Source organism: Culex quinquefasciatus, chromosome 3 (genome assembly GCF_015732765.1).
Source record: "Culex quinquefasciatus strain JHB chromosome 3, VPISU_Cqui_1.0_pri_paternal, whole genome shotgun sequence".
Lineage (NCBI taxonomy): Eukaryota > Metazoa > Arthropoda > Insecta > Diptera > Culicidae > Culex > Culex quinquefasciatus.
The window spans coordinates 105,569,507-105,582,873 of NC_051863.1; the positions used below are offsets into that span (position 1 = coordinate 105,569,507).

At 42.4% G+C, this 13,367-nt stretch overlaps 4 protein-coding genes across 4 annotated transcripts; all 4 read right to left on the reverse strand.

The window, feature by feature from the left end:
* Window positions 1-1,539: 1,539 nt before the first annotated feature.
* Window positions 1,540-2,619, reverse strand: LOC119769181. The gene is made up of 3 exons (XM_038261086.1): window positions 2,562-2,619; window positions 1,869-1,987; window positions 1,540-1,801 (listed from the first exon to the last, which is right to left on the reverse strand). Exons 1-3 carry the CDS (start codon window positions 2,617-2,619, stop codon window positions 1,706-1,708), a joined length of 273 nt encoding a protein of 90 aa, XP_038117014.1. The 3' UTR covers window positions 1,540-1,705.
* A 1,173-nt stretch (window positions 2,620-3,792) lies between these two features.
* LOC6030864 (CWF19-like protein 1 homolog) lies at window positions 3,793-5,791 on the reverse strand. The gene is made up of 3 exons (XM_001841691.2): window positions 5,665-5,791; window positions 5,440-5,606; window positions 3,793-5,383 (listed from the first exon to the last, which is right to left on the reverse strand). The coding sequence occupies exons 1-3, from the start codon at window positions 5,682-5,684 to the stop codon at window positions 3,969-3,971; spliced, it is 1,602 nt and encodes a 533-aa protein (XP_001841743.1). The 5' UTR covers window positions 5,685-5,791; the 3' UTR covers window positions 3,793-3,968.
* An 876-nt stretch (window positions 5,792-6,667) lies between these two features.
* On the reverse strand, window positions 6,668-9,316 carry LOC119770023 (mucin-5AC-like). Its single transcript, XM_038264078.1, has one exon. It carries the CDS (start codon window positions 9,313-9,315, stop codon window positions 6,718-6,720), a length of 2,598 nt encoding a protein of 865 aa, XP_038120006.1. The 5' UTR covers window position 9,316; the 3' UTR covers window positions 6,668-6,717.
* Window positions 9,317-9,465: 149 nt separating this feature from the next.
* LOC119769182 (mucin-5AC-like) lies at window positions 9,466-10,679 on the reverse strand (the record flags this gene model as incomplete). Its single annotated transcript, XM_038261087.1, has 3 exons — window positions 10,638-10,679; window positions 9,870-10,482; window positions 9,466-9,809 (listed from the first exon to the last, which is right to left on the reverse strand). Coding segments are annotated over exons 1-3 (999 nt in total), but the record flags the coding sequence as incomplete, so codon positions are not given.
* Window positions 10,680-13,367: the final 2,688 nt, after the last annotated feature.

Genomic DNA, 13,367 nt, shown 5'->3' on the forward strand with positions numbered 1-13,367 from the left:
TTATAGAAGAAGCTGGTTTATGTCGTCATTTGCACAAATCAAGGAAAAAATAAGTTGTTATGTTATTGTGAATGTATGTAGATATTATTTGAAAATAAATGTTGTCTTCTTATCGAATAAATAAAAAGCAAATAAATTCAATTCATAAAAAAGCATTACCGTAAGCACCTCGGTAAGCACAGTAAAAATTCAGCATTTGTACCGAGCAAACGGTAATTTTTTACCGAGGTCTTCTGTAAAAGTTTAAACCAGCTGTCAGATTCGCGTTTACTGAGCTCTTGGTAGTTTAAACTTTTACCGAGCTGAGTACCGAGCACTCGGCTGTTGAGATTTCGGTAAAAATTTTACCGAGTACGGTAAAAAAATCGTAGTGTGTATAGTAATACATAAAGAACCTGGAGCTTACACACTAAGAATTTTTTACAGTACTCGGTAAAATTTTTACCGAAATCTCAACAGCCGAGCGCTCGGTAGTCAGCTCGGTAAAACTATTTTTTAATGAGTACTCAGTAAAACATATCTTGAACATGGAAGGAACGATTTGCCGAACACACTGTAAAATTTACCGACAGCTCGGTAAAATTTACCGAGCATTCAGTTAAAGTTATTTTGACAGAAACTGGGGAATTGTACTGAAGACTCGGTAATATTTACCGAACTCTCAGTTATAATTCATGATTGTTTACCGTGTTTTCAGTATTTTACAGATTTAAAGATATCGTCTCTTGGGTGCTATCTGGTGACATATCCTAACTGATTACATCCGACGTGTCACAAAATAGCACAAAAGCGACGATATTGAAAACAGGACACTTGGGAAGAAGATACAATTATTTAATAATTTTTCTGCTTTATAGGGGAAAATATACCCATTTTAATCACTCTAAGCCGATCGACCAATTCTCATCACTTTTGCCGTTTTCCGCTATAAAATCAACATTTTCAGATGTATCAACAATGGTGAGTTGCTTGCTCACTTTTATTTTCGCTATTTATTACTTTGGAACAGTAAAAAACACAAGCTGTAATTCATGATCAAAGTGCTGATAGGTCGATAATAGAAATAGGCTGAGAAAGGGTGTAGTTCCCCTTTTGTGGATAGAGATCGGATCGAATCGTTAACCTGACATAGGGGAAATTCTGATATGTTTGGCCGGCCAAGGAATCAATCTTATTCCCATCCAATTTGCTGTTCCTCACTACTTGAACCAATTATTTGGCAACATTTTTGATGGAATCTTGCTTGCTCACTCTCTAAAGAGCTTTTTAGTAGTAGTATACAGTTAAAACGCCTTCAACAAGCGGTAGCTGATCGTCTAAGTGCTGATATGTCAATATTAGGTTCACCTGCAGTCCGTATTATTCTCGGTTGATGGTGATTATTTTTGGAAATATTCGGAATTTAGTTATCAGCTTTTACAACTATATGTAGTACGTTTTATTAAGTTCATTTAATCTTAAATAGCAGTTTGAGTAACAAGTTACGGTTCAAAGTAAAATAAACATATTTGAAAAATCAGTTGAACGTGCGCAGAAACTTTTCACCAGTGGTGCTGTAATGTCCAATACCAAAAAATGCAGTTTGACAAAACAAGAAAAATTGCTTGTCGCAAGCTTTTGGTGTGCACGAGAATACGAAAAATGTTTCGCACAAAAGTTTGAACGACTCGATCAAACTTTTCTCAACCGCGATTTCCTTTCCTTTTCAAAAAATTACCCCTCCGGTCGAATCCGTGAGCTTCTCACCTCGCACATACAAGATGGGATTATCAGACTTGATCAGAGGCATCGGTTCACCGACCTGTAAATGAAAAAAGAAAAACAATAATTATTTATTATTTTTATTAAACAGAACTAACTCTTAGTACCTTAACCCATTCAACAATGCCATGCAACGGGTTGTCAGCAGAGCTGTTTCTGTCCTGCTTCGAGTTTGCGCCTCGGCTAAGGTTCTTCTGGCGAACAATCGCAAGCGTTCGCACAAAATCTGTAATTATTAATCAAAGTTAGTTATTAGTTAAGGTTCTTTTTTTATGAATACATTTTCCTATTCACCATTTTTGATAAGACAGTGCAGATGTTTAAACGCTGATAGGATTTTAGGTTGCATAACCGAAAATTGTGCAAAAAAATCTGACGCTGTGGGGTACATGAGGTTAAAGTCCATATCCATAATGAAACTATGCGTCGAATTTCATCAACGCTTGGTCCTTGAGGTTGACTTTTCAAATCTTCATCAACGAGTGGTTCCGAGACACTGGCTGTCATTTCCGGTTCAAAAATCAATGTTTCAATTACTTCCGATTCGTCCACAGTTTGCGGCACTGCGTGTTTTTCCCCAATGTGACGTTTTAAGCTCGAAAAGTGCAAGAATCGTAAGTTGCACTTTGAAAAGTGCAATCGTAGAAAACCATCTCATCCTGAATGTCACCACCTTTAAGATGAAGTGACATGTGGTGGCTGAGCCCCTCCAAAAATCCGGACACAACTCGTCCACAAATGCAACACTTAATGTCTGCCATCTAAAAAACAGTAAAAAAAAAGGAGTTTGAAAAACTTACGCAAAACATCCACTTGAGACTGGTCGATTTTTCGAAGATCGTTCAATATTCCATCCATTTTATTCACCTTCACTATAAAATCACTTAAAATATTGCGCTGCTATTCACTTTCACTTCAAAATCACTTTAATTATACTTTAAAATCCGATCAAAAACCACGCCAGCAACCGAAGCGTCGAAGATTTCGCTGTACAATGGCGGTTAATGGCAACGAAATGTCAAAATAAATTTCACTGAGTACTCGGTTAAATTTTACCGAGTGCGTTGTAAACATATAAAGTTTTACCGGGTTACCGGTATTTTTTTACCGAGTTTGAATGAATTACCGGAAAATTCAGTTTACTGAGGAATTTCGGTAAAAAAACAACCGAGGTACGGTATTTTATACCGATTACAGTAAAATACTCTACATTTCTTCAGTAAAATGATTTTTGTTTACCGGTTGCTTGGTAAAAATCAAGTTTTACTGTGCAATTTCGGTAAAAAAAATTACCGAGCAACGCGCTCCTGATTTAGTGTGTATAGAGTTATCTACGTGCGCATGTATTGAGTGTTTGTACACGAAGGGTTTTTAGGTTAAAATTTGTACCCGCCAGCAAAAACAAATGGTAAGCTAGTGTGCGTGAGATCGGGCTTAGATAGCTCTATAGAGTTATCTAAGCCCGACCTCACACACACTAGCGCACCATTAGTTTTGCTAGCCGGTACAAAATTTAACCTCAATCTTTTTCGTGTAAGTATACGCAATACATGCGCACGTAGATAACTCTATTAGAGAACGGCCATCTCAAACCAAAAGTACCAAGCGAAGCACGAGAACTGTCAAACGGAGGTACCAATCGAGCAAAAGACAAAGGAGGACAGGTTCTCTAGTAATACAGCCTTTGATTTTAAACCTATCCCTCCTCGCCGCCACAACTGCGTTACGTAATAAAAGAACGCTCTTGACAGCATGGGAACAACATGTAATTCAATCGTGCCTTTAATGTTGACATATAGCTTTTTGAAATTTAATTACAGAGTTTTCAACTGAAATCAAGTAACAATTATCTAATGAAGAAGTGAGCAAGCATGTTTTTGGCGAAAGTTAGCAAAATAATTGATAAGCATCTGGAAACTGGATGGTAATAGGATCGAAACCTTAACTGGACAAATATACGAGCCGTTTGGAATAATACAGAAATGTAGTAATGTAGTAGCATAGCGAGAGTTAACAGTAAAACAAATTTGGAAAAGTATGTCAACGTTTTTTTGCTCTCATTTTATTTCAATCGTCACTTTTTCAGCAGTACTACGATATCGTCCCTCGCTCTTGCAGAGCATTAACAAAACTTACGGTTTGTAAAACCCAAAAGGAAAAAAAAAATCATGTTAAACTAATACAATTCAGCTAGCCGCCGCGCCGCCTCAAAGTGTGAAATCGTACGGCTTGTAGCTCTCGCGGAACCGCTTCGCCATCGTGTCCTCCTCGTCCCGGTCCAGGTTGCACTGCCTCCAGTCGATCTTCTCCTCGCAGTTGAGCAGATTGTCCGCGCAGATTATCTCGCGCCCAAAGTGCAGCGGGAAGTTCTTCATCTGCTTGGTGAACATGATGGTTTCATCGGGGAGTTCCGCTACGAAGTAAGGCGTCTTTTGGGGAAGTTCTGAGGGGGAGGCTGGTTTGGGCATCGTTTCCAACTTGATGCCGTGCTCTTCGGATTTGTCCTCGAGCACGTGCTTGATTTTCCACGCGACGTTATTGTCGACACCGATGGCGTTGATCTGAAGGTGACCGGTTTTGTAGTTCCGCTCGTAGAGGAAGATGGTCTCTTCGCGGTCCTTGAAGAACTGGGTGAGGGCAAGTTTGAACTTTTTCAGTTCGGCCCACTGTTCGGGGGAGAGGAGGGACGCGTTTTGGATGTGGGTGATGGACAGGATCAGAATGTGGGTTTCGTTGACTGGGCCTTTGGCGAGGGCGAGGTAGAAGTGTTCGCCGACCGATATGATCAAATGCTTTTCAATCGAACCGGACGACAGACAAAACCAGCACTTTTCCTGGTCGAAAGTTGGTCGCTGGCGTTTCTGGTCGTTCTGGTTGCCGCTGATGCCGCGATTGCCCTGGCTGCGACGCTTCTGGCCCCGGTTGTCGTCGTAGCTGTTGTTCATGTCGTAAAAGTATTGATTTCCGCGGTCTTCTTTAGCCGCGTTGCCGTCCTCGCTCAAATTCAGCTCGGTATACGGCGAAGGTGTTTCGTCGGTAGTTTTCTGAATCAGTTCGATAATCCGCATCTTCTCCACCGGCGTTACGTTCAACGCATAGATGTTCTTCTTCTTTTCCGGATTGGCAAATTCGCCTAGTCCGATGAAGCGAGTGGCCAGCTCCATTTGCGTGTTTTTGTCGGTTTTGTTCCGATACGGAGGCGGTTCGTAGTACTCTCCGTTCAGGCCGCACACGTGGTACCGCGGCTTGACGGCATCGGCCAACCAAGCAACCGCCTTGGAACCGTTGCGGACGTCCTCCTTGAGATGAGCTGGCCACTGGGACGTAAGCAGCAGGTCCACCCCACGGTAATCGCCCATGTTAGACTTGCTCGCGAAGCAGGAATCGCGCACGGCCACCGCGTCCTCTTTGGTAAATTTCCAATCCGGAACTTTCCCGCTGGCCGAGCTTCCTTCCGCCTCCAGGCCACTCACATAAGCAATCTTCAGGCCGCTCGATGTGCTGAAGATGCCTCGTTTGCCGAGATAGCTCAAATTCGGACAGATGTCGCCTTCCGTGAGGGCGCTGAAATTTTTGGCCGACGCCTCATCCACAGGACCCAGAATGTAAACCGGAATGGCAACTAAAAATCAAGCTCATCAATCAAAAACAATTTCCCCCAAAAGCCAAATCACTCACCACTTTTACGACCAGCCTTAAACTCCTCAAGCACGGTCAGCTCTGGACACGGACCGAAAAAACTGCCCACGCAAAGAACCAAGTCGAACGGACCGGTCTTTTTGTTTACATTTTCAATGCGCGCGAAAAAAGCGCTGAACTTGCCGTTCACGTCGCCCACGATAAGGCTGCAAAAACAGACATAAATTTTATTGTAATGGCTTTTTTTATGCTATCAATACTTACATTTTCTGTTTGCTGTCCATAATTCCGCGAAATCGGAAAGAACTCTATCCGGAATGAACGGAATCTGCTGACTTCGAAACGACCGTGACCGTGTGTGAACGTTGTGAGGAGAGTAAACAAAATCGTAAACAAAACAACCCAAGACAGCAAAGGTGGTGACAGATTCGACTGCTTTCAATCGTGCACGCTTAGTTTTGATTGGCAAGTTTGTGCGTACGCTTTGGGCAAGTAGATTAAATATATTTTACTCAATTTTAGGCTGTTCGTAAAATTAAAAAGAAACAAGGATCTGATAATTTTTAATGTTTATTGTAAGGTTCGCACTTCGGAAGGAATCGGTCAAGAAAAATTTCAAATGGGCAGCAGCGGTAGCGAAAGCATGTCAGAGAGGGTGAAGAAAAGCCCCAAGAAAACATTTCCTCCCTTTTGTTCTGCCGTTCGTAAAGCTGTTTCTTGGCCCCCTTTCTTTTGAAGAGCATACCAGCCCTATACAACTAATTACTCATATTAACTATTTGAATAATACAATGATTTCGAATCAACAGTTTAAACTCGTCATTTTAACATTATGGTTTGGTTATAGGCTAGTATGGAGATCGGAAGGAAAGTGGTCAAGAAACAGCTTTACGAACAACAGAGCAAAGGAGAGGGAGCGTTTTCATGGTGCTTTTCTGCACCCTCTCTGGTTTGCTTCCGCTGCCGCTGCTGCCCATTTGAAATTTTTCTTGACCGATTCCTTCCAAAACGCATACACCGCTTATGGAAGGTAAGCTCAGGATGAATTTAAAAGATGAAAACTGTCTGCCTGTTTCTTTTAATATTTTAATTTGGTTTTGCGTTTGGAACAACGGAATTCATGGTCCAAGACCTCGAAAAGTTTTAAGGAAATATTTCTTCAAGAGAAATCACCACGAATTTCAAAAGTGAGGCGTTGTCATCACTAGCAAAAACATTGAATTTAATCTTAGCATAATTAAATTGCAGTCTTAATTCTATATTTCTACCAAATCATTCACAGCTTCTAAATTACCAATCTGAACTTTAAACATGACTTCAACATTTGGCCGGCCCCCTCGCGAACGCTTCGAAGCGGTAAGAGTGCGGGTACTTCAATCTCAGCTTAATGTTGGCATCGAAGCCCGGATTAGGAGTTAATCCTGGCCGCGTTTTCTGCCTTAGTCGGATGATATATCCTGGTATAACCATTTTGCCCCCAGCGGTACCTTGGGCGCCGTTGCAGTTAATTTGTCCATCGCCAGGAAGAACGCAGCGAACAGGATTCTCGGTAGGAGACACTTCGTCTATGTCCGGAACAATCGTACCTTCTTCATTGGGAGGGAACACCTCTTGCGAAAGTGGGAACTCTATCCCGTTAGGATCACAAGTCGTTGTGCTAGCCGGAGTTATGAAACTACTGGTAAATGAGTCAGATGAAGTTGTTCCTGTTTCAGCCTGAGTTGTTGAAATAGAATCCGGTGTTGGCGTTGCTGGTGTGGATTCCATATCCGATTGTGTCGTTGGATCTTGAGTTCCGGAACCAGTAGTTTGTGTATCCGAACTTGTGGTTCCTGAATCCGTAGGAGCGGTTTCCATGTCCGACAGTGTCGTTGGACCCTGAGTTACAGATCCGGTTGTTTGTGTATCCGAGCTTGTGGTTCCTGAATCCGTAGGCGTAGTTTCCATATCCGATAGTGTTGTTGGACCTTGAGTTCCGGAGGCTGTTGTTTGTGAGTCCGAGCTTGTGGTTCCTGAGTCGGTTGGCGTGGTTTCCATGTCCGACGGTGTTGTTGGACCTTGAGTTCCGGAGGCTGTTGTTTGTAAGTCCATGCTTGTGGTCCCAGAATCAGTAGACGTGGTTTCCATATCCAATGATGTGGTTGGACCCTGAGTTCCGGAGACTGTTGTTTGTGAGTCCGAGCTTGTGGTTCCTGAATCGGTTGGCGTGGTTTCCATGTCCGATGGTGTCGTTGGACCTTGAGTTCCGGAGGCTGTTGTTTGTGAGTCCGAGCTTGTGGTTCCAGAATCCGTTGGCGTGGTTTCCATGTCCGATGGTGTCGTTGGATCTTGAGTTCCAGAAGCAGTCGTTTGTGAGTCCGAGATTGTGGTTCCTGAATCCGTAGGAGCGGTTTCCATGTCCGACAGTGTCGTTGGACCCTGAGTTACAGATCCGGTTGTTTGTGTATCCGAGCTTGTGGTTCCTGAATCCGTAGGCGTAGTTTCCATATCCGATAGTGTTGTTGGACCTTGAGTTCCGGAGGCTGTTGTTTGTGAGTCCGAGCTTGTGGTTCCTGAGTCGGTTGGCGTGGTTTCCATGTCCGACGGTGTTGTTGGACCTTGAGTTCCGGAGGCTGTTGTTTGTAAGTCCAAGCTTGTGGTCCCAGAATCAGTAGGCGTGGTTTCCATATCCAATGATGTGGTTGGACCCTGAGTTCCGGAGACTGTTGTTTGTGAGTCCGAGCTTGTGGTTCCTGAATCGGTTGGCGTGGTTTCCATGTCCGATGGTGTCGTTGGACCTTGAGTTCCGGAGGCTGTTGTTTGTGAGTCCGAGCTTGTGGTTCCAGAATCCGTTGGCGTGGTTTCCATGTCCGATGGTGTCGTTGGATCTTGAGTTCCAGAAGCAGTCGTTTGTGAGTCCGAGATTGTGGTTCCTGAATCCGTAGGCGTAGTTTCCATATCTGATGGTGTTGTTGGGCTCTGAGTACCGGAAGCAGTTGTCTGTGAGTCTGCACCAGTCGTTGCTGAATCTGTTGGAGTTGTTTCCAAATCCGACGGTGTCGTTGGACCTTGAGTTCCAGAGGCTGTTGTTTGTGAGTCCAAGCTTGTTACTGAATCCGTTGGCGTGGTTTCCATGTCCGACGGTGTCGTTGGATCTTGAGTTCCGGAAGCAGATGTTTGTGAGTCCGAGCTTGTGATTCCAGAATCCGTTGGCGTGGTTTCCATGTCCGATGGTGTCGTTGGGCTCTGAGTACCTGAAGCAGTTGTCTGTGAGTCTGCACCAGTCGTTGCTGAATCTGTTGGAGTTGTTTCCAAATCCGACGGTGTCGTTGGACCTTGAGTTCCAGAGGCTGTTGTTTGTGAGTCCGAGCTTGTTACTGAATCCGTTGGCGTTGTTTCCATGTCCGGTATCGTTGGATCTTGAGTTCCAGAAGTAGTCGTTTGTGAGTCCGAGCTTGTGGTTCCAGAATCCGTTGGCGTGGTTTCCATGTCCGATGGTGTCGTTGGGCTCTGAGTTCCGGAAGCAGTTGTCTGTGAGTCTGCACCAGTCGTTGCTGAATCTGTTGGAGTTGTTTCCATGTCCGACGGTGTCGTTGGACCTTGAGTTCCAGAGGCTGTTGTTTGTGAGTCCGAGCTTGTTACTGAATCCGTTGGCGTGGTTTCCATGTCCGAAGGTGTCGTTGGACCTTGAGTTCCGGAAGCAGTTGTTTGTGAGTCCGAGCTTGTGATTCCAGAATCCGTTGGCGTGGTTTCCATGTCCGCTGGTGTCGTTGGGCTCTGAGTTCCGGAAGCAGTTGTCTGTGAGTCTGCCCCAGTCGTTGCTGAATCTGTTAGAGTTGTTTCCATGTCCAACGGTGTCGTTGGACTTTGGGTTCCGGAAGTTGTTGTTTGTGAGTCCGAACTTGTAGTTCCTGAATCCGTTGGCGTGGTTTCCATATCCGATGGCGTCGATGGATCTTGAGTTCCGGATACAGTTGTTTGTGCATCCGAACTTGTGGTTCCCGAATCCGTCGCAGTGTCCGATGGAGTCGTTGGACCTTGAGTTACAGATCCGGTTGTTTGAGTATCCGAGCTTGTGGTTCCTGAATCCGTTGGCGTAGTTTCCATATCCGAAGGTGTCGTTGGATCTGGAGTTCCGGAGGCAGTTGTTTGTGAGTCCGAACTTGTGGTGCCAGAATCTGTAGGCGTGGTTTCCATGTCCGATGGTGACGTTGGACTCTGGGTTCCGGAACCAGTTGTCTGTGAGTCTGCACCAGTTGTTGCTGAATCTGTTAGAGTTGTTTCCATGTCAAAAGGTGTCGTTGGACTCTGGGTTCCGGAGGCAGTTGTTTGTGTATCAGAACTTGTGGAAACTGTATCCTGCGTGACAGCAGTACTACTACTTGTTGGTCCACCGCTTGTAGTGAACTGATCATTGGCAGTTGTTTGATCTGTAAACATGAGACCTTGCATGATTAAGTGGCTTTTTTGTGGTTCAGTTGTTGACTCACGTCCTGTTGTCGAGGTAGTACTATCGCTAACTGTTGATGTTTGAGTCTCATTACATGGGAGTGACATCGGTGGGCAAGTTGTGTTTTGTCTTTCGTTTTCTTCAAGCCAATAATCTGGATTTATTCCATCAATAGTGTCAGGTCCCGTAATGAACTTGCAACATGTTCTGGTCGTCGTTGTCGTCGTCGTGCTCGGGATTGTAGTGCTTGTAGTTGGAGGATCCGTGGTTGAAGTGCTCGGTGGTTGTGTTTCAACTATTGGCTCAGGAGTAGTAGTCGTTATAGTCGTAGTAGTAATTGTAGTAGTAGAAGGAGAAACAGTGGTGCTCATTTCAGTACTAGGTTCGGTATTCAGAGTTGTTTCCTCCGTTGGAATCGTTGTTTCAGCTTGATCATCCATGAATGCGAACTGAACTAACGGATCTTCATGTTCTTCCGGTTGAGCCAAACGGGCTTCAAAACGGAATGGACCGAGCGTGATTGGATCAGTTTCAGCTTCGCATGGAGGAGTTGTTGTAGTGGGAGCTGTTGTCGTAGTTGTATTAGGAGGACAGGGAGCAGTAGTAGTTGTTGAAGTCGTTTTTGGCGGACATGGAACAGGTGTTTTGGTAGTCTTTTTAAGAGGACATGGAGGAGTTGTAGTATTTGGTGTTGGTTTGGGCGGACATCCAACAGTTGTCGGAGCTTCAGTAGGAGGTATTGCAACACAGGGAAGGTTATGTTTTGCAGAATAGTCTCTCAAAATCTGATGCAGGGGCACGTATTCACACTCTTCAGATTCTCGAAGCTGGCAACGTTCGGCTGGCACATCATAGTACATCGATGAAGGACATCTGAAATAATAAATTAAATGGTTATATTCAATAAATATATTCATTCTATCACTTCTTACTCAAATCGTATTTGAAAGTAGGATCCGTCCAAGTTCGGAGTGCATTGGTAGTACAGATTACAATCCTTAGCCGTACGAAATTGTCCTCGCATTATACATTTCGGGAAGTAGTCATCGTCAAATCGATTTAAGTAATCGTCCTTGTTTTTCTGAAACCAATATATTCATATAAATTGTTAAGTTGGATCAATTCTAGTACTTACTTTGCATCCAGCTTCCGCCGTACAACGCTTCAGCTCTGGGTTGAATTTGGTTTCATGTGGGCACCGATACACGTATTGATAGTAACCGTAGTTGTGCTCCTCGCAGTCGAAGTAAAACGAACGATTTGATGGCACAGCAAAGCGGCCTGTAATAAATGCCTGTGACATTACCTACTCTAATAAGCTATCCATACCTGATACTTACCGATTCCTTTGCAGCTGGGAATTCGCACGTGGCAATTTTCCGATTCGTCGTAAACCTTAATGGTTTTGGCCGGTTTTCCTCTCGTTTGATGCACCGTTGACTGGCTTCACAGAAATTCTGAATACAGAAATAGAATTCGTTAATATTTTTATCAGTTTTTTCTCTCGGTAAAGAGTTACCATATTAGCAGGACACATCCCAATCATGACACCACGTGGGTGACAAACGTAGTACATATCGTTGCGCTTCAGTTTATGTAGTCCACGATCGCCTTCGGCGCACTTGGCAGACTGTGAAAGTTTCGTTGATTTAGGAAAAAAAAATATCATACTTATACTTTTCAATAAAACAAAAAATACTTACATGGTCGATCATCACAAGATGTCCACCTCCAGGAAAATTCTTGCTTCGCTGTTTGATTCTGTCAAAATAGTCGTTCTTGCTGCATGATCTCTGCAAAATATTGTGTATTTAGTGATTTTTTTTATTTAATCTTGTTATCAAAAGGAAGCAATATCAATTGCCTTCAAAACATATCACCAGACTTTTTCAAAAAAATATGATGTTCGAGATATAGGCTAAATCTACACCCAGAACTGGACATCGGCATACGAGAGGATAAAGATCACGATTCGGTAGTAAAATGGTACTGTGTGCGGACTGAGAGGATAAATCCCGAAATTACCGAGTGTACTTTACTCATGGGTTCATCTTCAAAAAAAGTTCACCTATCAAAAAAAAGTACCGGTACCGAGGCTCGAACCCAAGACCTTCGGCATATTAAACCGTGCCTTTGACGTATGGGCCACCACGGTTCGGTGACTAAGTGGCGGTCATGTGTCCATAATAGGATCCACTCAATAGGATGAACTGTTCCAATGAACGAATGAACACGCGAGAGCACTTTACTCTCGCAAAATAGCACATTCCTCACGTTTCTTTTCGTGAGGACTATCCCCTCGTTATTTAACTTTGGGTGTAAAAAAATCTCAAATGCGTACTCTTGCCCCGCCCTTGGGGCAAGTGTGCGCACTGTACGGGACAAGAGTGCGCATTGGATTTTATAATTTGATTATGAATTATTTCACCTATTTAAGTTTTAGGGGTTGTTTTTCAGTCAAAATACAACAAATTCCACGATAAATCAAAAAGAAAGTTTTAAAAGGGTATTTGTGACAAGTAGTTTAAAGTTTCGATAATTTCAGTTTATAAAAACAGTCATATTTAAAGTGGTTTGTTAAAATATTTATGTTTTAAGCATGATGAATCGATGTGAACAACTTTTATATTTTATAAATTTGTAGTTGTACAATTTAGAGAAACAATTAAGTGAATAACTTTACACGATTTTACTAGAAATTACCATAACTGAAGTGCATACTAGGTTTTTTAAGATTAACCAATCTTAGGTATTGTAAACCTTGTATTTGAAACATGAAATTTACAAAAAAATTGGCGAAAAAATGATTTTTGCCCTCAAAATAACACGCTTACATTTTTTATCAATTTCTTTTTCACGGGCAATTAGCATACCCATAGACACATTCACCAGCCATCACTCTTGATTGTGTTTCAAAGGTTTTAAATGACGAAAAATACCAGCTTTTTTGACAAGTCAACCAAAATCATGATTTTTTAAAACTGGGCAAAATTGTCACAATAAACTTCAAAGGAGTTATTAGTATGCAAAATTATTAAATTAAATTATTAAAAAGTGAAAATCAGCTTATTAGATAGAGTTAGCAGCGAGTGCTTACCTGCCAAACATACGAGAAATTCCCGTATGCGATTGAGTTTCAAAGATAAAAACTTCAAATTTTATCGTGAAATTCTGATATTTCATGAAGATTTTCAACAAACTTCCTATGTATTTGAATTAAAATGTTTGTTTTTTGATTGGCTCTGGGTTACCGTAAATTCAAACTACATAGAATTTTGCGTGTCGCTCGATTTTTTTTAATCGTTAAGTAACGAGAAATGGGGTGGAACTTTTTTTATTTATTTTTTTCTTAAAGATTTTAAGTAACACGCTAAATCGAGAGTGCAACTTTGCGTAAGGGTAAGTAATAAAAATGACGTACCTTAAGTCAAACACTATATTTTCTTAAAGGTAAAATGATTCCATTTTGATCGGGATTTGAAGAATTAAAAAGGACAACAATTTACAGAGATTATCATTTTTTTTTATGTTCGTTTTT